The sequence below is a fragment of the Eublepharis macularius genome, chromosome 2 (assembly GCF_028583425.1).
Source record: "Eublepharis macularius isolate TG4126 chromosome 2, MPM_Emac_v1.0, whole genome shotgun sequence".
Taxonomy (NCBI): domain Eukaryota; kingdom Metazoa; phylum Chordata; class Lepidosauria; order Squamata; family Eublepharidae; genus Eublepharis; species Eublepharis macularius.
Window position 1 is genome coordinate 95,849,640 of NC_072791.1, and position 26,900 is coordinate 95,876,539.

General features: G+C 44.2%; 1 protein-coding gene across 3 annotated transcripts in view; it reads left to right on the forward strand.

The window, feature by feature from the left end:
- The window catches only part of SHANK2 (SH3 and multiple ankyrin repeat domains 2), an 829,172-nt gene that overhangs the window by 779,008 nt on the left and 23,264 nt on the right, over nucleotides 1-26,900 (forward strand). For all 3 annotated transcript variants that reach the window (XM_054971067.1, XM_054971065.1, XM_054971068.1), the window contains 2 exons: nucleotides 3,837-3,948; nucleotides 11,222-13,634. In XM_054971067.1, the coding sequence (XP_054827042.1) occupies nucleotides 3,837-3,948; nucleotides 11,222-13,634 (2,525 nt within the window). The remainder of the gene's footprint in view (nucleotides 1-3,836; nucleotides 3,949-11,221; nucleotides 13,635-26,900) is intronic.

Consider the following 26,900-nt stretch of genomic DNA (forward strand, 5'->3'; position numbering starts at 1 on the left):
AGAGCAACAGCAACCAGCAGCAAACAACAGCAATTCACTCAGCCCCCAACAGCCTCACACAGAACTTAACCAGAACCACTCTCTAACAAGCTACACAGAACCCACTCCCCCTCAGCTTCTCACACAGTAGCTAGGAAAGGCAAAAGGCAGAAAGACAACAAACCCTTACCTTCTAGCTTCAGCTCTCCACCATGTGCTCTTGCCTCAGCTCAGGATGGAGCCAGCATCTTGGACTTCATGGGGCTATCATGGTGGGATGGATCAGTGTGCAAGGGATGCAATAAAATGCCTTCCCACAGTGCTCCAATGTGTGCAGGACTTGGGGCTGCTGAACACCTTGATGATTCAGCTGGGGAGAATGATTTGGGCCCCCAGCCTGGCTTGGACGTATTGCATGCTATCATTGAAGACTTGGGATTGGTGCAGCAGCATTTTTTGGCGAGGCAGTTACTTTGGTTGAGCTTACTCAAGAGACACTCATGGCAGGGTGCTGCTTCACGCAAGAAAGTGGACTTGGCCAGGTGGTGGACATCTAAGGCTGTTGCACATTTTGTGAAAGTGACAAGAGGTCACATTTTCTTCCACCCAGACATCTCCTTCCAGCTGGAGGCTTTGTACCATCCGAAGGGGGTGCAACTGTCCAATTGGGGACAGGATATTTGGTTACAGGACATTCAGGATGGCTTGCAGCTTTAGGAGCTTTGGTAAGAGCCATTTGGGGGCTCTTGTGGCAGTCTGGAATTGGGCACGGATCTATTGGGGGAAAACACAGCCTGTGTGCTCTGTTTCTCCATAGCAAAGGATCCCCTTATAGGATCCTGGGGACAGTGCTGGCCAGTGACAACCCCAGTTTGGGGGGCTGTTGGGGCATGCTTGCTCCCAGGTGACAAAGGAACCACACAGAGGCATACACCCAGGTGGGTCCCACTTTCTGCCATCTCATGGTGCCCCCCCTCAGTTGGCGGTCTGAGGGGGTGAAGGGGTCATTGGCTGGCAGGCGGGTTAGCTGATCTGAAATTTGTGCCCCACGTGGTGCCAAAACTCTTGTAAGCTATAAGCAATAAAAGTTGTGAGCTTTTTAACTCCAATCATAGTCTCTGTGCTTTCTGTTCTCCGCCCTTGCCCTCTCCCCTCAAGCTGGTGCTGCAAACCCCAAATGGATTAGATCCAACCAGCACTGGCCCTCAAGGAACAAACCAATGATGGAATGCAGTTTGTTTGGAAGCCATGGGTCTGAAACTTACAATGTGTTCCTTTTGATGTCAACAATAAATACAAGTGTTATAAACAAGTCAAAGTAGTATTTGGTTTTTTACTCACAACAACATAACTTGCACTCCTATATTAACTAATACAATTAATCCGATTTCAAAATTCATACTAACAAGGAAAACACCTCTTAAAGTGCCATATGCATCAACAAACCATTTGGACTAGAGATTTCTAATTTCAAACTAATAAAGTGCTAGTGATCTCCTCCAATGATCACAGTATAAACTTCAGTCATATCATTTTAAATTATTTCTAGGTATTAAATGTTGTGTTGGAAAATGGGTCATTAATATCCTATGATCATTGTATCTCCATATTATCTTACACAACAGTGTTAGTTTTCACAGCAGGCATAACAACAAACTATGCTTTTTTAAAGAATAAAACAACTTACCCTTATTCTTTTTGTAGAAAGTATACTTTCCTTGAAAAGCCCTTCCATATTTCTGGAAACTCAAAGAACTGGTTGAAGTTCATTCCAACATGCAATTCTGCCTTCTAAGTAGTGACAGATTTTCTCCACATTAGGTTTTGTGCTACTTATAGTCTGAGCTCCCAAAGTAGGTATAATCCATAAAAAATTATTTGTGATAATAGATTTTGGTTACATAATGCATTCCATTTCAGTCTGCTCTGAAAGACTGTTTGGAGGCTGCAGCAGGTATAGGACACAGTAGGCATTTTGTCGCATCAGGATGGGCATGAATTTCCTCTTGCTACTTTTTCTTTTATAGTTTATTAAGGAAAAGTTACAAAATAACATTTAACAGAAAACAGTAGAAAAATTGGTGGAATATTCAGGCACGACAAAAAACAGACTGCATGCCATAAATAAATTATATAATTTTATATTGTTTAAACAAAAAATAAGAGGATGTTAATACCCATGTTATATCTAAATAATGTGGTAACATCTAAATAAATCCACAGAATCAGAACAGCTGCCAAGATATTTTGCTACCAGAGCTGAATGTAGATGTCTGATTTTGATCTATAGACACTGTCCCAAAATCTTCAGAATTCCTTACCCCATGAAATGTATCTGGTCTCCTCATTACGGGTCATCTGAAGCATGACACATTATATTCCAGAAGGCCTTATAAAATAAATTCCTACCATGGTATTAAATTATGATTTTATTATTGCAAACTTCTTAATCTCTTGTGTTGTTTAAAATTATTTCATAATTATGGCTGTGTGGCATTACACTGAGTGTAAGCCATCTTGAGCAGCTATCAAGCTGACAAAGCAGCATATGAATAGCTTAAATAAATAACATCCTATCCAGGTTTATCACATTGACACGACACTCTGGGATGTAAAACCATAGAAGATTGGGAGAATGCTAGAGTGTCGTGCTGATGCAAACCTCTGGGTTTGTGCCATAAGTGACATTGCTGTCATTTTCCCCATCCCCACACGTCCCTCTCCCACTTTTACTGCCCATTTTTTCACTGCTAAGCCTATCCTAGATCCATTTTTAAAAATGTATTTAATGTACCTATACCCCACCTTTCTCCCCAATGTGCACCCAAAGGGGCATATATTGTTCTTCTCTCCTCCATTTTATCCTCACAACAACCCTGTGAAGTAGGTTAGGCTGAGCGGTTGTTACTTCTCTGGAAGAGTAGGGATTTTCTCCCTGATCCTGGTCTGACACTCTAATCACTATGCCACACTGGAAGCATCTTTGTCTTTATATACTTTATGGTATATTAATGCCAAATGTCACTTGTGTATCAAGGGGCAAGGAGATGTACAGAGGCAGGAATAGGAAACAGCTTTATACCATATCATTTTGCTCTCTGCTCAAACAACCAAAGCACTGGCAGCACTGCTATGGTCTGTGGTTAAGGAGAGGGCAACAGACCTGGCTTATGCCCACCATCACCTCCCAGATCTACATAGCCCCCATCTGAATCTGAGACAAATTCCAGAGATCCTTGCAGCATCTCTGGGGCTTGGCTTGCACCATATGTGTCTGGCTAAGTACAACCCTCATCTCCTACTAATAATAAAAAGGTTCCTTTGAAAAACTATTTTTATTGTTTGCAATTTTGTAAGCAATTATTCATATTAATGACTGCCTTAATTCACTTGGTATTTCTCATGTAAAAATCTCCGGGGGGGGGGGTGCTCATGGGAAAACAGTTCCAGTTTCCCTATAATTTGACAGATAAAATATCTTGAATGTCTTATGAGATTCAACAGTGTACCACTTATATTTTTCCATATTGCAATCAATCATTTTATGTGAATTTCAAAGTGACTTACTACATTATTTTGTGTTGAATGGCTGCTACTGCCCTCTGCAGGTTCCCATGTACTCTTCCATCCAGGCCATGCATCTTGGGCAAATTACATGGTTATCTACTGTGTCGATTATATCTGGCCCAGTGCAAGAACCACTAGCATAGAATTTAACAATGCAATCCACCCTAAATGATGTGAACAGAAATATACCTGTTACTAGCATGCTAAAAGTTCAACCAAAGAAATGGTGCCAACCATGCTGCTCCAAGAAAACTTGCAAATGACATATATACTGTGTTTTGTTTTTATAGTCAATATATGAAAGACAAGGGATTGCTGTGATGCCACCAACAGTACCGGGGAGCCTTCAAGGCCCATTTCTGGGTGTTCCTCGAGGTACAGTGAGAAGACAAAAATCAATAGGTAAGCTAACACTCTCTACATGTGTATTGGGTAGATGCTGATTTTATTGTTGTTACTTAAAATATCTTCACCAGTGTTGCTTCAAATGAAATTAATCATGATTTACCTTTGAGCCAAGTTCAAATTGTCTACAACAAATTGCTATTAAACAAACACAAATTGAGGAAACCAAAGGAGTCTTCCTCCAGTGTCTTCACTTCCTCTGCAGTTTTCACTTAGCAGAAGCAAACCATTGTTTGCTTACAATCCCACAACCCCAGGAAAAGTCTGGCTTTGCTGTATTGTGACTGGTGCTAGGCCAGGCAGTGCAGAGATCAGGCCCATTGCACAGTGGCAGCTGCTGGGCTGGGCTGGGCTGGGCCAGGCCAAGTTAAACAATAGCTACTACCAGGCCAAACCAATTAGTGTGGGTAGTGAGTAGGAGTGCCAGGGGCCCTGGGGCCAAAATGTACTTACTGCGCTCCCCCACGGCACCAGAAAATGACATCATTTCCCCCCGCAATCTAGGGGAGAGAAGGTACAAGGCAGGGGCTCAGGCTTCCAGGCATGGAACTGCTGGTTGCAGGGGGTGGCAGATGATGCATTTCAACAGTTGCTTCTATGCTGAGCACTGCTTAGCATCTTCATTTTATGCTCAGGTGGCAGTGGGGAGGGGGAGGTGGCCTCTATATTACTACAGCCCATTAAGATCCCTCTCTCCCCAAACTCTGCCCTCCTCAGGCTCCATCACCAAATCTCCAGGAATTTCCAAACTCAAAGTGGTAATCCTAGGCAGCTGCTAAGGAAGAGAAAGTGGGGAAGAGATATAGGGAAATATGAGATGCCCCAAGTAAGATCTTGCAAGTTCCCCACTTCTATATACTATATGCTGTTACTATTGATCCACATTATGTTAAATGTATTTGCTCATATGATAAGCAGCTTGACAGTACAATAAATAGCAAAATTAACTAAATAATACTTTGTTTGATGAAAGGTTTTTTTCTACAAAACTACGTATGCTCTGAAGAAAATAAATTTAATAAAACCTTTTAATTAGATCTGATTGCAATGCAGAAGCTCAAGCTTCTGCCGCCTCTGTACAGGCTGTGGACCTGTCTTCCATGGCAGCACTGGGACTCTCTCAGTTTGTATCAGCTCCCACACATCAAGCGGACCATACGCTGGACTTGATCTTCAGGATTGAGATTCATGTGGACCTAGACATGATTGATGTGGTGCTATCGTCTGACCACTTTGTCCTGAAGACTCTCCTGGGTGTGCCGTCTCCCCCTCCAGAGGCGGCGAGCTGATTTATGCTCGCCCATGGAAACTAAGGGATCCAATTGGTTTCTAAAATGCTCTACAGGATCCAATGCCCCCCTGGCAACTTGCTGGATGTGCTGGTGGAAGATTGGAATGTCCGTCTCTCCAAAACCATTGACGAAATTCCCCCCCCCCCCCGTTGCCCTCTCCATTCCCATACTAGACTGGCTCCCTAGTATACTGAGGAGCTACGATGGGATGAACAGGAGCTTAGACACTCAGCACAATTATTTCAAAAAGTTCAATCCTTAGTCTCCCTTTCATAGGGAGATCACCAAATTATCAATTTGGTTATTAGCTGTGAGGTTTTGGGGAGCTATTTTTTTGGATATGATCCTATCCCTTTGTTGTGACCTTCCAGCCACAGTTGATACAATGATGGAACTGGAGACCCCCTTAGCCATCTTCTGGGCTCGTTTTAAATCACTTAAGTTAACCCACCCTGAAAGACATTGACAGGGTCCTGCAGGCTGTGAGACCTGCCACTTACCACCTGGACCCCTGTCCATCATGGTTGGTGAAACCCCTGTTGGAGGCCATTGTTAATTTATCACTGGGAGGCAGTAGTAAGGCCTCTCCTGAAAAAACATCCTTGGACCCCACCACCTCGTCCAGTTATTGCCCAGTATCGAACCTCCCATTCCTGGGTAAGGTGATTGAGCAGGTGATGGCAGAACAATTAATAATAATAATGTTTGATTTATATATCGCTCTTTAGGACAACTTAATACCTATTCAGAGCAGTTTACAAACTATGTTATTTATTATCCCCACAACAATCACCTTGTGAGGTGGGTGGGGCTGAGAGAGCTCTGGAGAGCTGTGACTGACCCAAGGTCACCCAGCTGGCTTCAAGTGGAGGAGTGGGGAATCAAACCCAGTTCTCCAGATTAGAGTCCTGTCGCTCTTAACCACTACACCAAAGTGGCTATATTGCAAGTATTCCTGGAGGATGCCTCCATCCTGTATCCATTCCATTCCAGTTTTCGCCCAGAACATAGGATGGAGATGGCACTGGTTGCCCTAATGGATGATCTTCGTAGACATCTGGATCAGGGTGGGTCAGCACTGCTACTGTTTTTAGATCTCATGGCAGCATTCAACACAGTCAACTATTATTATTATTTATTATATTTATATCCTGCCCTCCCCGCTAGCGGGCTCAGGGCGGGTTACAACAGAAGATAAAATATACGAGATAAAATCACAATAAATTAATACAGCTTTCTAATAAAACACCTGCTCACCATATAAAAACCATATAACATCTGATGGAGGTGGAGGTGCGGCTTAACCATGTGTGGTCACTCATATATGGGGATTAGATGGTCAATACCCCCTACAGACATAGAGGAGACTGGGAGAAAGGCTCATTTGGTGGAAACCCTGATGGCTCAATCATACGCCTGGTGGAACATCTCCGTCTTACAGACCCGCCTGAAGGAGTCAAGATCTTGGCGGGCTCAGGTGTCCTCAGACAGAGAGTTCCACCAGGTCGGGGCCAGGACCAAAAAGGCCCTGGCCCTGGTTGAGGCCAATCGAGCCTCCCTGGGGCCAGGGATCACCAGTAGGTGCTTACCGGCTGATCTCAGTACCCTCTGGGGAGTATATGAGAAGAGGTGGTATGATGGTCCCAGTCCGTTTAGGGCTTCATAGGTTAATACCAAAACCTTGAACCTGATCCGGAACTCCATGGGAAGCCAGTGTAGCTGCTGCAGAACTGGAGTTACATGCGTCCTGAAAGGCACACCCATCAAGACACAGGCAGCAGCATTCTAGACTCATTGTAATTTTCAGGTCAGACTCAAGGGAAGCCCTGCGTAGAGCGAGTTACAGTAATCCAATCTGTAGATGACCGTTGCATGGATCACTGTTTCCAGGTCACAGATCGAGAGATAGGGAGCAAGCTTCCCAGCCTGCCGAAGATGGAAAAAAGCAGACCGGGCAATTGCCGCGACCTGGTCCTCCATTGATAAAGAGAAATCCAGCATCACGCCAAGGCTTCTAACCAGCGAAACGGGTACAAATGGTGTGCCATTGAAGGCCAGAAGCTGGATCCCCCCCTCCAACGTCCCATGACCTAAGTACAGGACCTCCGTCTTCGTGGGATTTAACTTCAGTCTGCTCTGCTTCACCCAACCAGACAGGACATCCAAAGCTCTAATCAGGGGTTCTGGAGCCAAGTCAGGCCAGCCGTCCAACAACAGATACAACTGGGTGTCATCAGCGTACTGGTGGCAACCCAGTCCAAAACTCCATGCCAGCTGGGTGAGGGGGTGCATATACAGATTGAACAACAATGGGGAGAGAATTGCCCCCTGGGGGACGCTGCATACCAATGGTTGGCATACAGACACCCTCTCCCCTAGCGCCACCCTCTGTCGCCGACCGTGGAGAAAAGAGACAAACCACTTTAAGGCAGTCCCTCGTATCCCCACATCAGCAAGGCGGTGGGTCAACAATTCATAGTCAACCGTGTCAAATGCTGCCAAAAGATCCAATAACACCAGCAGCCCTGACCCGCCGCGATCCAGTTGTCTATGGAGATCATCTGCAAGGGCGACTAACACTGTCTCAGTCCCATGGCCCAGGCAGAAGCCAGACTGGAATGGGTCCAGGATCGATGCATCTTCCAAGAAAGCCTGCAGCTGCTCCACCACCGCCCGTTCAATCACCTTACCCAGAAATGGGAGGTTCGAGACTGAGCGGTAGGTGGACGGGTCGATGGGGTCCAAAGTTGGTTTTTTCAGGAAAGGCTTCACCACGGCTTCCTTTAATGCCCCGGGAAAAACCCCAGAGCTCAAAGAGAAGTTGATAATGGCCTCCAGTGAAGCCCTCAGCCCATCCACGCTGGTTTTCATCAGCCACGAAGGGCAAGGGTCCAAGGAGCACATAGTGGGCCTCACCCGCTGCAGAATCCTGTCAACATCCTCCTGGGAGACCAGACTAGAGTGATCTAAGATCGGCCCAGAGGACAGCCAAGGGGTCTCCAGTTCCCTTACTATATCAACCGTGGCAGGCAGGTCGCAGTGGAGAGACAAGACTTTATCTGCAAAAAAGCTCCCAAAAGCCTCACAGCTAATAATCGAATTATCAATTTGGTGGTCTCCCTCTGAGAGGGAGACCAGGGACCAAACTACTTGAAACAATTTTGCCGGGTGTGAGCTTGCAGACGCTATGGAGGTGGCATAGTAATCCTTCTTTGCCACTTTCACAGCCACTTCATAAATGCTCTATAAGATGATATTTCTTCTTCGTCACGGCTTCGCCGCCACCCTCACTCAAGCCATCTCAGCTCCCGCTTCATCCATCATAGCTCCTCCATATACCAAGGAGCTAGTCTGGTATGGGGGCGAAGAGGGCGACGGGGAGCAATTTCGTCAATGGCTTCAGAGAGACGGCCATGCCAGTCCTCTACCAACTCATCTAACAAACCGCCAGGGGGCATTGGATCCGGCAGCACATTCTGGAACCCAATTGGATCCATTAGTCTCTGCGGGCGAGCATAAATTTGCTCGCCGCCTATGCAGGGGGGAGCTGGTATTCCCAGATGAGCCTTCAGGACAGAGTGGTCCGACCACGGCACTGCTTTTATAGCATCAAGATCCACATGAATCCCCATTCCAAAGATCAAATCCAGCGTGTGGCCCGCATTATGCGTGGGGGCTGAAACAACTTGGGAAAGTCCTAGTGGTGCCATGGAAGACACTAGGTCCGCAGTTTGTGAAGAGGCAGCATCATTGACGTGGAGGTTGAAGTCACCCAGGACCAACAACCTAGGGTGCTCCAAGGCCCATCCCGCCACCGCCCCCAATAAGCTCAGCAGGGTAGCTGCTGGTGCGCTAGGCAGTTGGTACACCATGCAGATAGCCGATATAAGTTGTTGACCCACCACCTCGCTGATGTAGGGTATGTGAGATGGCCTTACAGTGGCTGATCTTTTTTCTCCACAATCGGGGACAGAGGGTGGAGCTTGGGGAGCAGAATTCACCACACTACCTACTGGTATGCCCAGGGGGAAATACTCTCCCTGATGTTATTCAACATATAAATGCACCCTTGCCCAGCTGGCTCAGAGTTTCAGTCCAGGTGTCATTAATATGTGGATGACACCCAGTTATATCTACTGTTAGATGGGGAACCAGATGCTGTGCCATATACTTTGGCCAGGGCTTTGGCGGCCGTGACTGGGTGATTGAAGCAGAGTTGACTGAAGCTGAACCCTACAAAAATGGAGGTCCTGTATCTGAGCCATGGATCGGTAGGGTTGAGAGTATGGCTCCCAGCCTTGACGGGGCATCAGTGTCACTTATGCTGGTGTTAAGAAGCCTGGGCGAGGTCCTGGATGCTTTCTTGTCAATGGAGGCCCAGGTCACGGCGGTTGCCAGATCTGCATTTTTCTACCTTCAGCAAATCAAGCAGCTTGTTCCCTACCTCTCAACCCGAGACATGGCTACAGTGATCCAAGCAATGGTCATCTTCAGATTAGGCTATGGTAACTTGCTCTATGCAGGGCTGCCCTTGAGGCTGATCTGGAAGTTACAGTTGGTCCAGAATGCAGCAGCATGCATCCTCACTGGGACATCAGTTTGGGCATATATACGACCTGTCCCGGGCCAGCTGCACTGATTACCAATTGAATTCTGGATCAAGTTTAAGGTTTTGACAATGACATTCAAAGCCCTAAATGGACTAGGACCTACATACCTATGGGACCACCTCTCACCATATGTTCCCCATTTGGCAGACCAATATCTTTTGGTGGTCCCTGGCCCCAAGGATGTTTGCCTAGCCTTGACCAGGGCCAGGACCTTTTCTGCCCTAGCGCCAGCCTGGTGGAACTCCCTCTCCATTGAGAGGAGGGCCTTGCGGAACTTGTTACAGTTCTACCAGGCCTGTAAGATGGAGATGGTAGTGGAGAGGTCTATGGTAGTGGTTGAGGTTTGGGTGAGCTACTTGGTCAGCCTCTCTGCTGGGGCCTTAGTCCGCAGTTTAGCTGAGACAACTGCAGCCTGCCATCTCTATCCTAATGAATTCCTGATGAGGTGTATTAACATCTCGCATTACTGCTTGGATTTGGTTTTAATTTTATATCTTGTACTGTATTGTTGATTTCATAATGTATTTTGTCATTGTAATATTACTAATATTGTTACCTGCTGTGAACCCACTTACAGGGAAAGCGGGCTAGAAATGCAATTAAGCTCAGAGGGAAACACACTTTTTTCTCTTTTCTTCCTTGCCTTGATTAAATTTTGTCACTTGATTTTTTTAAAAATCCTCCTTATATAATTTGATTAAAAGAAAGTAATCTAGTAAAAATATCTGAATATAGATGGGAGATCCTTCGCTAAATAGTTCCCTTTTGGGCATAGTCTAATTATAAGCATAAATCAGATAGTGAGCTATATCCATGATTTCAAATATTGTCTATATAAGGAGGATATCCTGGGTACATGTTTTTTTACCACTTGAAACAGAAAATACTACATGTATTTATAAAATCCACGTATTGCCATATTCTATTATGATTAATACTCCTTTTATAATTTTCAGCATGAAAATTTTGTGATACCTCTCAACTGATGTTCTTTATATATAAATGTTTTAATTTTTTAATTTTTATTACTTTCCACAAATAGAGTTATTTTTTCCATCTTTCCCACTTCATATCCTTATCTACTCTTTCCCTCTCTTATGCGCACTTCAGAAAATCACTAATGTTTATAAGGAAACACAGCTGTCTATGTGTGTGTATATATATATATAAAAGAAAATTCTCCATGAGCAGCACAGGGACATTGAGAAACAAGTCAAAGTATAAACTAGACATGAGTACAAACATATTCTAAAACCATATGGTGCAGATTGCATATAAACAGTACATGTTGTACCTTGTTTACTATGTCTTCAGTGATAATAGATGTTAAGGAGTATTTTAAAATTGTAGCCTCTAATTTTTTTAAAGGTATAACAGAGGAAGAACGGCAATTTTTGGCTCCTCCCATGCTGAAATTTACTAGAAGTCTATCTATGCCAGATACCTCTGAAGATATCCCTCCACCACCACAGTCTTTACCTCCATCACCACCACCTCCTTCTCCCTCACTTTACAACTCCCCCAAATCTCCAGTGTCTAGAATCTATGGAACAATAAAGCCTGCATTCAGTCAGAATTCAGGTGCAAAGGTAGCTGTTTCAGGTAGATCTGAAAATATGGGAACGGCAATAAGGGACAAAGGGATATATTACCGAAGAGAACTGGACCGCTATTCTCTAGATTCTGAAGACTTATATAGCAGAAATGCCGCAACTCAGGCAAGCTTCAGAAACAAGAGAGGTCAGATGCCAGAAAACCCATACTCTGAAGTTGGAAAAATAGCAAACAAAGCAGTTTATGTCCCTGCCAAACCAGCAAGACGAAAGGGAATGCTAGTTAAACAGTCTAACGTTGAGGATAGCCCAGAAAAAACTTGCTCTATTCCAATTCCAACCATCATTGTTAAAGAGCCATCTACCAGTAGTAGTGGGAAAAGTAGCCAAGGGAGCAGCATGGAAATTGACCCACAGTCTTCAGAACAACCAGGGCAGCTCAGACCTGAAGATAACTTAACTGTCAGTAGTCCATTTGCAGCAGCTATTGCTGGGGCAGTAAGGGACAGGGAGAAAAGATTAGAAGCCAGGCGTAACTCTCCAGCTTTCCTTTCCACGGATCTTGGAGATGAAGATGTTGGGCTAACACCTCCAACACCACGTATGAGACAATCTAAGTTTACTGATGAAGGAATGTTTAGTAATGAAGACAACTTTAGGCAATTTGTATCACCATCTCCCATACCAGCACCTAGAGAGTCTGAAAATATTTGTAATAGTAATGAACTGAGTAATCAAAGTGATGCAAGGATGCCAAACTCTTCTGCCCCAACAACAGTAGCTTCAGAAAACAATGTGCTGGCAACTCAGAATGCTGGTATGTCCAGTTTGGATAACTATGTTCATCCACTTACAGGAAAATTACTGGATCCAAATTCACCTTTAGCCCTTGCCCTTTCTGCCAGAGATAGAGCCATGAAAGAGCAAACCCAACAAATTCCTGGGAAAGGAGAATCTGGTAAAGCGGACCTTAACAAACCTCTTTATATAGATACAAAGATGAGGTCCAATACTGAAACCGCTTTTCCAGTAACAGCTACAATCGCCAGGCAAAATACGCGTGGTCCACTAAGGAGGCAGGAAACAGAAAACAAATATGAAATAGATATGGTGAAAGAGAGGAGGCCTGAAGAAAAGAAGAATATGCTGATAAATATTGTTGATACCTCACAACAGAAGTCAGCTGGCTTGCTCATGGTTCATACAGTAGACACAGCCCAGCCCAATGATACCACTGAAAATGAAGAGGAAAGAGTTGAGATTGATGTGAATATTGAACAGCCTCCTCCAGATGCACAGCAAAATACAGATACAGCAGAAAGTAGACTAGATGATGCTGGCATGTCAGAGCAACCTGCCTCTCCCTGCAAGACTATTGTAGCAGTTGGCTCTGTAGATGATCCTATCATTTTGCCTTTTCGTATCCCTCCACCCCCTTTAGCATCAGTTGATCTTGATGAAGATTTTATCTTTACTGAGCCATTACCACCTCCTTTGGAATTTGCTAACAGTTTTGATATCCCTGATGACCGTTCAGTTCCAGGTTCTGCGCTAACAGACTTGCTCAAACAGAGAAAAAATGGAACTCCGCCTGCTTCATTTAACCCACTTCAATCCACAAATTCAATAGATGGTAAGAAATCAGTGGGTCTTTCGAACTGTTTGCCTGCTTCATTTTTACCACCCCCTGAAAATTTTGATAATGTTGCCGACTCTGGGATTGAAGAGGTGGACAGTCGAAGCAGTAGTGACCATCACCTAGAGACAACCAGCACTATCTCAACTGTGTCCAGCATCTCTACCTTGTCCTCAGAAGGTGGCGAGAATTTGGATACTTGTACAGTCTATGCAGATGGGCAAACATTTCTGGTGGACAAACCCCCAGTACCTCCTAAGCCAAAAATGAAGCCCATAATCAACAAAAGCAATGCACTTTACAAGGATGCGCTAATTGAAGAAACTGTAGATAGTTTTGTTATTCCTCCACCTGCTCCACCCCCACCTCCTATCAGCGCACAACCTAACATGACTAAAATTGTACAGCAAAGGACCTCTAAGCTATGGGGTGATGTAACAGAGGTTAAAAGCCCAGTTCTCTCAGGCCCAAAGGCTAATGTCATTAGTGAATTGAATTCCATACTCCAGCAAATGAACAGAGACAAATCCTCAAAGCCAGGGGAAGGACTGGAGTCACCTACTGGAACAAAACCTGCAAGTCTTAGTACAAGGTAAATGCAGTTAACATTTTCTAAGGAATTTATACCACTTTTAAGTTTAAATTTGCTTTTCATTTATTAAGCATTGAATATGATAAATATACTAAATATCTACTAAATTTCTGCAAAAAAATGCATGGCCCTAATATTCCAGTATTAGTTTTTTATATTCTTAAAAATCTACTGAAGTTAAATGAATAATGCAGTAGTTAACTTCTGTTGCTTTCTTTTTCTGATTATTTAAACACAGTTTAATTTATAAAGTAGAAGCCAGAATCCAAAGGTTGTATGCGGTGTACCATGTATGTATCAGGACTTTCCCCTTTTCTGCTGTGTTCCATGTATGGGGATCTTTGGATCCCATTCAGAATAACTTTAGTTTGTTACAAAATATTTACTGCAATTTGCCATGTTTGAAATATCACATCTTTAATATGGGGGGGGGGGGGTATTTGAAAAGTAAGGCACACACAAATAAACCACAACCTTCTTTTTTGTTTAAGAGGGTGTCTGAATATATCCAGTTCAGGTAGAGTCAGCAATATATATATACATTATTTGGATATTAGAATTTATTTATTTATTATTATTTATTATATTAGATTTTTAGCCCTCCCTGCCAGGCAGGCTCAGGGCGGAGTACAACATTTCACTTTACATAAATTCAGCTTGAATTGATTGGGAAAGAAAATCAATGAAATCTGCCTTTTAACCTTCCCTAGAGTGACCAGACAAATGAAAATGGGGTACTTTTATCTCTAAAAATTGTATAGGAAATGGAATGTGGTAGGTGCAGCTTGTGAGGCAGAGGCGAAAAAACTGCACCTGCCAAAGCTGCTCCTTCTGCAATTATTGAAGATAATCCTCCTCATCAACACCCAAACATGTTCTGGCTAATAATAATAATGCATCTCTCCTATTAAAAAATTATCCATGATAAAGGAGCAAGGATAGAAGAGCCAATTGTTTCTCTGCAAGGTGGAGTATGTGGGGGTAGGCTCTGTGTTCAACCAATGTGCCCTGCAGATAACATCACTGAAATACTATTGTGTCTCTGTACTGGATTATTACTGGGTAGATGATGGCAGATAACAGAACTTCCACATTAAGATGATAGCAACTTGGGACAGAGGAATTATTACTCTTCTTTATGAAAGCAAAAAATCCTCAGCTTGTCAAGGACAATATAATTGCTCGGCCCTAGCCAGTTCAGCTTTTTGCTAAATAGTAAGTGGCTTCCTGTGAAACAGAAATGATACAATAGCCCCTTTCTTCTGCCATGCATTCTTAAGTCATCTTCAACTCTTTGGTTCTTCCATCTCAAAACAGGAGTAGATGACACATATGGGACAGTGAGTACACATGATTGAATCCACTCTCTCATGAACAGGAGTTCATGGAAATAAATATCCTCCATTTCTTGTATCAGCCCCCACATCAGGGAGCCGTTGGGGAAGGAGGAAGCCAGAGAACATCCAGTTCTGCAAACTGTTTTTATGTGTGAATTTTGTTATTAATCCCATAGAATTCCCCAGTACTGAGGCTTCCATTAACTTGAGTGGAGGAACAGATTTGCATACCCAAAGTTTGCGTGCAAGCACATTCCATTTTGGGTGGTATGGTGTGGAACAAATCCATTTACTCGTCGGAACAACCATGTCATGAAGAGATTGCTGGATCAGGATGATTAAATAATCATTCTAGCCTAGCTTATTCTAAAGATGCAAACAGTATGTTTTTTGCTTAGTGTTTGTGTACTTCAGGAGTATTTCCAGCTTGTAATACTGTAAAGAATGGATAGTGTGTAGTCAGGTAACTAAATGTGTGGCTTTAAGTAAGGTGAGGCAACAAACTTAACACTGTTCTACAGTTAGATTTATTGTATAGTTCATATCTTCCTACATGCTCAGTCTCGTAATAGAGATCTGCAGTCTGTAACATAATTTTGAGTTTGTTGTAGATGAAGTTCACAATGTGTGACACATATACAGAGAGAGAGATTTCATTTGAAATTAAGGTTATTTCTTCCATTTCTGGCAGTTAAAGCATCAATTATAAGCTGAATTTGAATTCTGTGGTGTGTTACAGTGAATCTGATTTACCATTTTATGAAGTCAATTCACCTATCTTTTTAGTAGCTGTTCTTATGAGACATAGAAAGCATGGCATAACTAAAAAATATGTGAATTAACCAAAAATAGATTAAATATTTGTTTTGAAATGCTGTGACATTCCCTATCAACTTGTCAATTTTACAAGCATACGCTGATTTTAAAATGCAGTCAGACTCATTCCAATACAGAACTCATTAAAAAAAACTTAAAACAAAAATTCTGAATTGTTGGAGTGCTGCATAAAATCAGTGCCACATAAAAATCAGAATACTCTTATAGTGAGTTTTTGTTTAAATACAATTGTTTCCTCTTTTATTGGCATTGTCTTTTATAGCATAGATTTAACACCAATATATATAACAAATGGAGGGGGGGTCAAATTTTGTATACAGTGGATATATTGCCAGTTTTGTGTTCTAGAATTTTTTCCCAGGGTAAAGGGGATATGCTGTACAAAAACTCCACCTTCCTAAAAGGCTACTGCATGGCTTTGGAGGGGAGCTTTCGCTTACCTTGTGGTTTCCCCTCACACACAACTCTCCCCAGTGTCCTTTCCCACAACTTTTGGTACCACTTTGTCATAGCCACCCACGCTAGACAACCACTTTCCACTCTTTTTGTGGCCACTCCTTTTCTCAATTATGGCTGCTACTATTACTGCTATTTCTAATAAAGAACATAAAATGCACTGCTACTGCAGCCACCTATATACTTCAGAGATTGGATAAATTTTGGATTTCTACTTCTTTCAGCATTAATCTTCTGTCAACAATGATGGAGAGATATAATTTTTCAATTTTTTTTGAGATTGTACTTCTTGTCTATAAAAGCCAAAATGGGTGACATTTTGGCTGTTATAGTTACACCTGTAACCAAGAGTCTCTATACACTAGACATCTTAAATGAGGATGCGCAAGTGAAGGGAGACTCAAGGGGAGGTGAAATTGACAGAGCCTTTGAGTGTGTTGGTGCGTGCATGTGCACCTGGTGGCAATAGGTAAAGATAGTCCCCTGTGCAAGCACCGAATCATTACTGACCCAGTGATGCATCATGCATCATGACGTTTTCTTGGCAGATCTTTTGTTACGGGGTGGTTTGCCATTGCCTTCCCCAGTCAGTGGCAGTGGGGAGCTGCAAATGCCTCAACCATCCTTCTCCTTTCTGCTCTGAGCCTGCTGCCTGCAAGTCCCTCTAAATGCAAGACTTTTAAGTAAATGTTGCAAAGGATGGCGGAGATCTGCAGCACTGACGTCCTGCGGGGTTGCTTTGAAGCAAGTCTTGATGAGTTCTATGGGATTTATTCTCAGGTGTGCAGAGGAGGAGGAAGAAGGAGAGCGGTCACTCTCGTGTTAACACTTGTTCCCCAGTAAATGAGCACAGGCTGGCCAGAGCAGCAGCGAGAGTCTGTAGGAGTTTAAATGGCTTGTAAAATCAGTTTGTCAACATTCCCCCATTCATGGGTGAAGATTTCTGAAGAGCTCAAAAGATTGTATGTTAGTTTCATGCTACTTTGGTTGGTCTTCTGTTTTGGGGTTCTGCTTTGGAACAAGCCAGCTGATGCCACTTCGGCAGTAAGTGGTTCCCAAGTAATCATGACTTGGATTGCTCTCCGAGAGAGAGGGGGGAAAGAGAAAGATAGGTGTGGATCTTATGCAGCCTCATCCCAGTATAGACTGCTTAAAGGCAGGCTAACTCTGCCTAAGGTCATGAGGAGCAGGTTGTAAGGCTGCTACAGTCCTGTGCACGCCTACTCAGAACTAAGTCCTATTGAAATCAGTGGAGCTTACTTCTGAAAAAACATAAAAATCATTAGGATTGCAGTCTTGTGTCCTCTGTCTTGCAAGCAACCAAAGCTTTGTTCAAAGTTGCAATGAATCTGGTGTGCATTTCGGAAAGGGGGGAAATCTCATTGAAAATGGGAGAGCTGACTTTTGAGCAAACAGTGATGTGATCGAGCCCTTGCAATGTGGCTGGTTGCAGAAGACTGGTAGAGGAGGAGGATGGAGGGCGGTTGAGTCATTTGCAGCTCCCCACTGCCATCAGGCACACACGCATGCACCAATGTACTTGAAGGCTCTGTCAATTTCACCTCCCCCTTGGGGAGATAAGATGACATTAACAAGCCCTCTGAGGAGCAATCTGCCCACTTTGTCTTTTCAAATTACCCTTCCCAGCTAACATTGCGTCTCCCTTCACTTTAGTGGCCTTGTGTAAAATTCTTGGATATAGAGACACTAACTGAGATGAGAATAAAACAGTCTCTGGCCACGTAAGTTAGTCCTGGCCTTTAGGCTATGAAGTGCCACAAGTGCTGGGCTGTTGAGATTGGGTTTAGGGTATGTGTAGAATTTCAAAAGACCTCTGGAAGGTTCATGACCCCAGGTAAGTCACATAATTTGTTTCTGCCTGATGTTTCGGTTGAGTCTTTGCCTGGGGGCCCCGGGGACTCCTCACTAGAGGTGGGCACAATAAAAAAAAATTACCTATCAAGCTGATTGGGGATAAGCGCTGGCAACGACCCCAAATCACTGATCCACACCGATCATCTCCCGTTTCTGATCCGTGGATCAGATCAGGGAGGCCAAAGCAGAGGGGTGCCCCACTGTTCCCAGCTATGTGGGAAGGTGGGTGGTGGCGGCAACCGCCGGGCACGGCGGGCACGGGGAGGCGGCGACGAGCCGCCTCCCCTCAGGGAGGGGACGTTCACACACACACACTTAGAGCAGAGGGGGGGGAGTTTTTAACCCGGCAACAAGCCGCCTCCCCTCAAGGAGGGGACATTCACACACACACACACACACTTAGAGCAGATAGAGAGAGACACCCAAATAGAGAGACACACCCCGTCAACATGTTTCAACCAGCTTTTTAAAAAAAGCAGGGACAGAATCCTCCATTCCTCCCCACCTGATTTTAAAAGCAAGCAAGCAGCCAGTCTTCCAAAAGCATATTTTAAACACACACACAGAGCCATGAATGAGGTTTTCCCACAAAATACAGTGTTTTAAAAGCAGGTTAAAAACAGAGAGTGACAGACAGAAAAACAGCCATTCCTCCTACAAAGCCCCGTTTTTTTAAAAAGCAAAAAACGTTTGGAGTGCCCATGGCTACAGAACACCCCCTTCCCCCTCCCTCCCCTGGGTCTCTTCTCCCAACTGGTGAGTGCGTTGCTGCTCCGTGGTTGGAAGGAAGCCCTGCTGATCAAGGAAAGCTGGGCTTCCATTCGGATTTCCAGGGCGACAGAAGGAGGGGAAACACAGCTCAGGCATTCCACTGGCTCCGTTGCCAGGGCAATAGATTGCTGGCACCAGAGTGTCTGGATCACGATCAGATACCGATCGACCCGAATCAAGCCCCTATGAAGCCCCCCTGAATGCTGGATCGGTCGCCGTGGACGGAACCAATCCACCGGGTCCCGATTGCGCGGACACCATTATCGTGGGTATTTTTCTATCGTAATGCCGATCGTGCCCATCTCTACTCCTCACTGCCCTGCAACACTCTATTTCTTTTTCAGAAACTACTTTAAGCTCCTTAAGAGGGAAAGTCTCATTTCCTTACCATATCAAACTTCCTTACCATATCAAATTAATTAATTTAAACAGAAGAGTATGATTCCTAGCAAAAGCATTTGCCACTGATCATCTCTCTGAGTTCTTCCCCTCCCTTTGATTATCAGCTCTGTACACAAACACCCCATAAGCAGATAAATAAATCAGCTTTTATTCTGTCTCTGAACTAGGTAGTTGCTTGGCATTATAATGATTAAGGATCCAGTGAATAATGATAGTATCACTAGAATAAATTAAGCAGCTTTGATGTCAGGAGAAAAAAATAAGTTACATAGTTCAGGGAAGAATTTGTTCTGTAACTTTATTGCTTCATTCTAATTCAGCATGCCATTGCTGCTGTAACAATGGAGCTAATATGAGGTTTAGCAATAGTTAAACTGTCATCTACATGAAACTGTTATTGATTATTGTATTCAAGGTAGATTCTGTTCTGACTGTTGTTGGCATATGCTGGGGATTCTTTACCATATAACATATCCTGGCTGAAGCCAGGGTCCTTGCTGAACCCAGGGGGTCTGTTCTCTTTCACTGATGTACTGAACTGTGAATGCCTCAGGGTCACCATAACTGTGTCACAGTCAGGTAAGTCAGAAGTCAATCAAGATGTTATTATAAATTAGGATGTTGTAGAGGTTTCAGTTTTGAACTTCATGACCTTAGAGTATCATTTTTAAAAAAAGAGAGATTTTTTAAAAAAAGAACAAATTGAACTTTATTGTGTCCCTTAGTGTCACTTCATCTTGTTAACTGTTTGCCAGCAAATTTTGCAGATGCTTTTGCTTGTAATTTTTAAGGTGTCTCAGTCATTCCATTTTGTCATTTTATTTGCTCTCATGATTGCTGTTAACAGAAGAGGGTCATGGCTGAAGTACCATAAAGTAAGTGTCTGACAAAAGGCATAGATTATTCTATGCTGTACCTTCTGTTTTTTTAAATCCATGCATTGTATCACATTTGTTATTTTTTGCTTTTGTTTGTGATTCATATTAAATAAGTAGGAGTCCCTTGAGGAATCATAGCGGAGAATCATCCTCTAATTCCTTCCGCTTGTATAGGTAAAACCTACCGAGCTGGGTGGGGAGACGATGATCATTGTGCACAATCCCCTCATCAAAAGTCCTCTTTGGCCTTGGATTTTCCTCACTCCTTGAGCTACTTGCTGATTTTAACAAAGGCCCTGAATTTTCTACAGCCTTGGAACTATATGGTACCACTATTGTGGTAGTCTGATAAAGTATTCACACAGACCTGCCTTCCTACCTTATTCTCCTTCTTCTGGTCATTGAGCATTTTATTTATTTTATTATTAAACTTATCCTGCCCTCCCCACAAGCAGACTCAGGGCAGGTTACAACAGTAAAACATAATTTACATTAAAAACTTCAGTAAAACCGCAGAATTAAAACCACTCCCAGACAGCAGCCTTACACCCCATCCCTGCCAATAATGCACAAAGGGGTGGGCAAAAAGTAGGGGGAACAGACGTTTCAGTCACTGTAACTCATATGGGGGGGGCAGATGATCATACGGCACCGACAGAAGTCTGGTTGGGAGGCTTTCCGATGACTACTGGACCGGCCTCAACCTCACCGCCCAGAGCCCCTGGGGATGGGCGGTATATAAATTGAATAAATAAAAATATGCCTGGCGGAACATCTCAGTCTTGCAGGCCCGCCAGAAGACTGAGCATGGATACTGCTTTGTTTTTGGCCCTCCAGGGAAGATGTAGGCCACCTACTTTCCTGCCCCCTAGATAGAAGTGCTTTAAAGTCATAACTCTTTACTCAAAAGATGGTTCCTAAGGTTGTGGGGCCCAGAGGAGGAAGAAATGCATCTGTCTGGCTGCCTCCCAAGCTCAGGCAACTTTGGCTATTTGCAGGATCTGGGTGGATTTAGAAGCAATAGGAGGTGCAAAGCACCTCTTTGTCTCCTCCTCAGCAACATCAAAAGCACCCCAGGTTCAGGAGGGGCAGATGGATAGCCTTTGCATTTAATATGACATGATCCAGCATCACAAGGTAAGGAAATGGATTTCTCTCAGAATGTCTTGCACCTGCACTTTCTCCTCATGCTACCTGGTGCCCTGGTGCTCATGCTACCTGCTACCTGGTGCCTATAGCAGTGTGATTTACAGTCCTTTACAACCAGTTTGAGGGAGGGTTTTTCCCCCAATGATGGTCATGGAGAAAAGTAATATTTTTATGCATGCTTTGGGGTTCCCTTCTTATCTGCAGGCATCTTCCTTCTTTATTATGGCTGGCCCCATTGTCCTTCTTTGAATATCCACACAGAGACCAGGACTTCAGAATTGGATATATAGATCTTTTTCCTAATTCAAAACTGTTAGCCAGTCAGAAGCAAACTCTAATATTTGGAAAGAGGTCTGGCTTTCAACATGAAATGCTGTGTTCATAAACTTTAGTAGCACTGTGTAGGTTGACTCCATTCCTTCACATGTACAGAAGATGCAAACTAAAATATAGGGAATACAGCCACAGGATGAAAGCAAAAATTAGGTATGTTCAGACTCCACTGAAAGCAATGCTACGGTTAAATGCTTTATCTGTATTGTATTGAGTTGTATTTGTTGGGAGTAAAGGTGCAACCACTAGTTGATTGAGAGTATGGAGTAGTACAGAATATCCAGTAGTTCAATTAATTAAAAAAACTTTGCAGTCCAGCTTCTGTGAGGAAAGAAGAAAGATGTCACATTGGCTGGGAATGTACCAAAGCTAAAGGACAGGGAACCCAGAGGAAAGGAGACTAAAGTAAAGCTTCAGAGTTAGCAATGGACTGAGGAAGATAACCTAAGTCAAGAAAGAGGGTTGAGGAAACCGGTAGAAAACACACAGTAAAAAGGGGTTGTGAAGAAACTTGACAGTGCTTAAAATCAGGAGGAAATGTGGCAGAACAGTCCCACTGACCCATGAGAACTGCCCCTTCTTGCTCTCTGGGGTGTCTATGGGTAACCAGTAGCAGTTGGTGCCCCCCACCAACCCTCAGAGGGGCTTTCATTCCTTCTCTCTTGTGCCTGCTGCCACTATTTGGCCTTTGAGGGAATTGCCTATGGGGCAAAGAGTGTCCATTCCCCCTGTGCAGGCTTGCCACTCTGACCCCTGCTTTGTGTCCCATCACCTGCTACCTTGGTGTCAGGGCTTGTCGCTGCCACTGCTGGGTGGGGCCCCAGCTGGGCCAGCACTGACATCAGAGGGGCACCAGGGATACTGCAGGACCCTGCTCTGTGGAAGGAGGGGCAGTATACATCACCCAGACTCCCTCCCAGTCCACTCACTGGCCCGCTCAACCTGGCCTACTTACCCTCTGCATCCTCCATCATCTCCTCCAAGCCTCCACTCTCACACTGCTCTGCTTCCACACCATCACTCCTTACTCACACCCACCACCTCAGAGCTCTTCCTAGCCACCTTATATAGGGTTTCCTTTCCCCGCCCTGCCCTCCTTCTAGGCTTGTTCCCTCCCCTGACTTGGCTCAGCTGTGCCTTCCCTCAGGTGTTTCCCTCCTACCACTAATCCCTTCTTGGCTTCCTTGCCTTGCTGGCAGGGTGGGGTTGAATGCGAGCCATCCCCAGCTGAGGTCTCCTTGGCCTTGCTCACGAGGAGCTGCCCCAGCTGGCTTCTGTGCTGCTGAGCATGCCTGGCCTTGCTCGCGAGGAGCTGCCCCAGCCGGCTTCTGTGCTGCTGAGCATGCCTGGCTTTGCTTGCGAGGAGCTGCCCTGGCCAGCTTCTGGGCTGCCTGCTCATTGATGCCGGGCGGGGCTACCCATCTCCTCCCCCAGAATGCCTGTGACAGCTCCACCTGGAGGGGCTTGGCTCCTAGCACCTCCTGAGCCAGGCTGCTGTCCTCTAGCTGGGGTGTGGCTCTGGGCTGTAGTGGCTGCTTCTCGTCCTTGGCAGGTAAGGGCTCTGTTTGGGGTGTTGCTGGGCCCCTGTTCCCCCTGCCTTGGCCCTTTGCCTCTGTCCTGCTTAGCCCCCTCTCTTCCCTCTGGAGGGTGGGACTGGCTGGTCTCCCCCTGCTCCCCCCAGCCCTTTGAGGCTTGGGCCTTTCGCCTCTTCCCCCTGGAGTGGGCAGGTTCTGGACCTGGTTGCTGGCTGGGGTGGTAGGGCCACTGCCTCCCGGTTGCCTCCCACTGCTCCCTCCTGGCAAGTCTGGGGGCTGGGACCCAGACCCCGGACACTTGGTTACTACAGGGATTGTTTACTGCAATTGGGCACCAACAGACCACTCCCTTCCTGTGGCAACAGTTTTAAATAGTGTGGTTGAGCAGTGGAAGTCTATGTAGTACTGAGAACAGCATTTTAGAATTTTTAAAAAGTATTTATTAAAGAAAAGAGAAAAAATAGCCACACTTTAAATACAGCAAGCAAGGGAACTCAAAAAGAAATGCATAAAAACACATTTCCTCTTTTCCTTCCTTAGTTCATGCCTAATTTAGATTTTCTGTTTAGGCAAGCATATTGAGAAGTTCTCATACCTTTCATGGCTTAGGCCTCCAGCCTCCACATGGCCAATGGCTGCTGCCTACAAAGAGCCAGCTTCTTTAGCTTCCAGCTCAAGTCAGCTAAAGAGATCCCTCTCCTTGTGCCAGGAGGTTTTATTCTCTCTCATTGCTCACCTCTGTGCAGGTCAAAGGGGCTTTTCTTGGAGGTTCTAGGAATAATCCCTTCTGGCATTTTCATCCTCCACACCTCTTCCCCCCCCCCACACACACACACCTGGAAGGGTCAGCTTTTAGCAGAAAGCCTTCTGGCCACATCTGAATGACTAAAGCCCATGACTGGGTGCGGCTTAAAAGGCTTCTGGCTTTCCCTCCTCTCTCCTACTTGTTCTTAGCTAAGAGATCCTTTTAAAACCGGGATTGAAAGTTTTGACACAAATAAAAGCATTTCTCCAGAGACTATATGCTGTGGAGAGAGAAGGGGTAAGAGTGGTCAAGAGACTTGGTGGTTAAAAGAATTGTGTGCTACGTAGCATAGTTCCATGCTTGTCTGATATGACCATCATTCATTCATTCACTCAGTTTTTATGGAGGATATAGAAAACAACATTGTCAGAACCAAGCTACAAGTGACGAATGACACTTGCCTGGCAAGTGAACAGACTCACGTGTATTCCTCCCTGTTCCCTTGCCATTCACTTGCTCTCTGCTTGATCAAGTAGAGTGCAAGTGAATGGCAAGTGAACAGGGAGGAATACATGTGAGTCTGTTCACTTGCCAGGCAACTGTCATTCGTCACTTGTAGCTTGGCTCTCAGTCTAGTGTTTTCTAGATTGTTTCTCCATCTTTTGAAACTGATTTGAGGTTTTTTTAAAAAAAAATTAAAATGTAGTATCACACTGTACAGTATAGACTGTAAAAATGCTATTAAGGGTTTCCAGAGCTAATGTTAACCCCCTTCCTTCCTTACAGGTTAGTCCATTAATTTTTGTTCTTTTATAGCTGTCTAGTTCTGTTGCGCTATTCATAAATAAATTATCAGCTGGGTGTATGTGTGAATAAGTATAATTTTTTTCACTTCAGCCAGAGACGCTAGTCATTTTTGTTTAAAGATTATTTTCATTATTTTAAAATCTTACAGGACAGTCTCTTACTAATTTGCACAGAGATCACACAATTTCCCCACATTCTTTCAGCTTCTGCAGCTCGCTCGCTCTCCCCCCACCCCCCAGGTTTGTGGTACTCACAGAGAGGGGTTGGGGAGGCAGGGTGAAGAAGGACAAGGAGATGAAATCAATTCTCCTTCCTCTTCCTCAAGTGCATCTCCCCTGAGAAAGGGGTCTATTTCATTCCCTTCTCCCTCCTCACTCGCCCATTGACCCATACGTATGGCTGTTCCCTTTAAAAAATCGTATTAAGATCCAGAATTTGAGGAGGGTGCTAGGTTCAATTATTCCAAATTTGGGAAGTGTCTTTATTGGTATTGCAGTGGGTGTTCTTTCTGGAATTTTGGACCCATTTTTTAATCCCACTCCCCCAAGAGGCAGCAGGATCAAGAAGGGAGGGGGGAGGTTCCTGGCAAACAGCGATTAGTAAACATTTCTCGTCCCTTTACAGTTTCAAGGGCCTTTATGTATTAGTTCCAAAGTCAGATCTACTCCCATAAAAAACAATAACCCTTTAAAATTTAAAGGGACCAAAAGTGCCAACTAACAGCTGATAGTCATTGTCAGGGGTCATTTCATAGAAAAAGAGCTGGAGGAACTCATTAGTATAACTTATTCGCACAACTCATTAACATATCCCATGCCCCTTGACATCACCAGAAATGTATCATTAGCATAACTGATTTGCATATGCCACACCTCCTGACATCACCTATCCTGGCTGTTTTGGACCCGATCCTAGCCATTCAGGGCCGAAACTGGGCCCAAAATGGCAAAAAGGGGCTGAAAATGGCTGAAAAGGGGCCCAAAATGGTCAGGATCAGGCCGCTGCTGAGCGGGAGAGTGATCCACCACCCATCAGAGGCCTGATCCAGGCCATTTCAGCCCCAATTCAGGCCAAAACAGGCCCCAAATGGCTGGGTCAGGTGGGCGGGGCCACCTGTCATGTGACCTTTTGGGAACTGCGTTCCTGCGTGTTCCCCCTCAAAATGAGCCCTGGTCATGTGTCCTATAGAAGATAGCTTTTTAGCATGACTCGATTCTTCTTTCTCCCTCCCTACTCCTGGGCTCCTCCAAACTCTCCTGAAATTCAAGGAGATAAATTTATGTTACTCTTGAGATTTTAGGATTGTTTTTGATCAATATATTTCTTGTTAAAAAATAGAAACAGTGATTTTAATTGGTAACAAGGTGAAAAGTAATATTTAAGCCTTCCTCCTCCTCTCCAAGGGGACAAAAATTAGTAATTAAAATTTAGTCAGGTGTAAAAACAGGAAGTAATTAATTGGCTGAAGACAAAAGAAAAATACTAGCAGAAGCACATATTTTTTGATCTTCAGTCATGTAGTAGAATATTTCCCATGTGAACAAAGTTTTATGGAGAATATAGCATTATATTAAGTGTCATGGGGAACTCTCATTATCATTTCACTTACAACTGATCATGAAAGTAGCACAAAACAGCTTTTGCGGGTCTTGGTTTGCAAGAGGAATTATGCCAGTTGTGGTTTCTGTTATTCCTGAAACACTATAATTTTAACTCTTAAATGAACAATAATTTCTAGGAAGCAGAGTGTAAAGGTGGAAGGAAGAACTGATCAGTCAGTTCTTTTGCTTACAGTCTGTAACTGAATTGTGGTAATGATGTGTCTGTCACTGGTTGAGCTACTGCAAACATTCTAATTAATGAACAAATGTTCCCATCTGCCTAGGAAACTGTCATCAAAATGTTCATGGAGAAATCTAGAAACTGAGGAGAAAGCAAGCTCTGGAGAAATCTTCCAGTGTCCAGGGGAGGTGACAAGAGTGGTATATGCTATGGGAAATTTGGGAGACAGGAATTTGAGGTAGTCTTGCCAAAGGACAGTGGGCTAAAGAAAGTACAAAGAGGTCTAAAAGCAAGGACCTGATTGTCGATGGTAGGAGGAGAGATGGAAGATCTACAGAGCAACCAGACTTTAGGAGCAG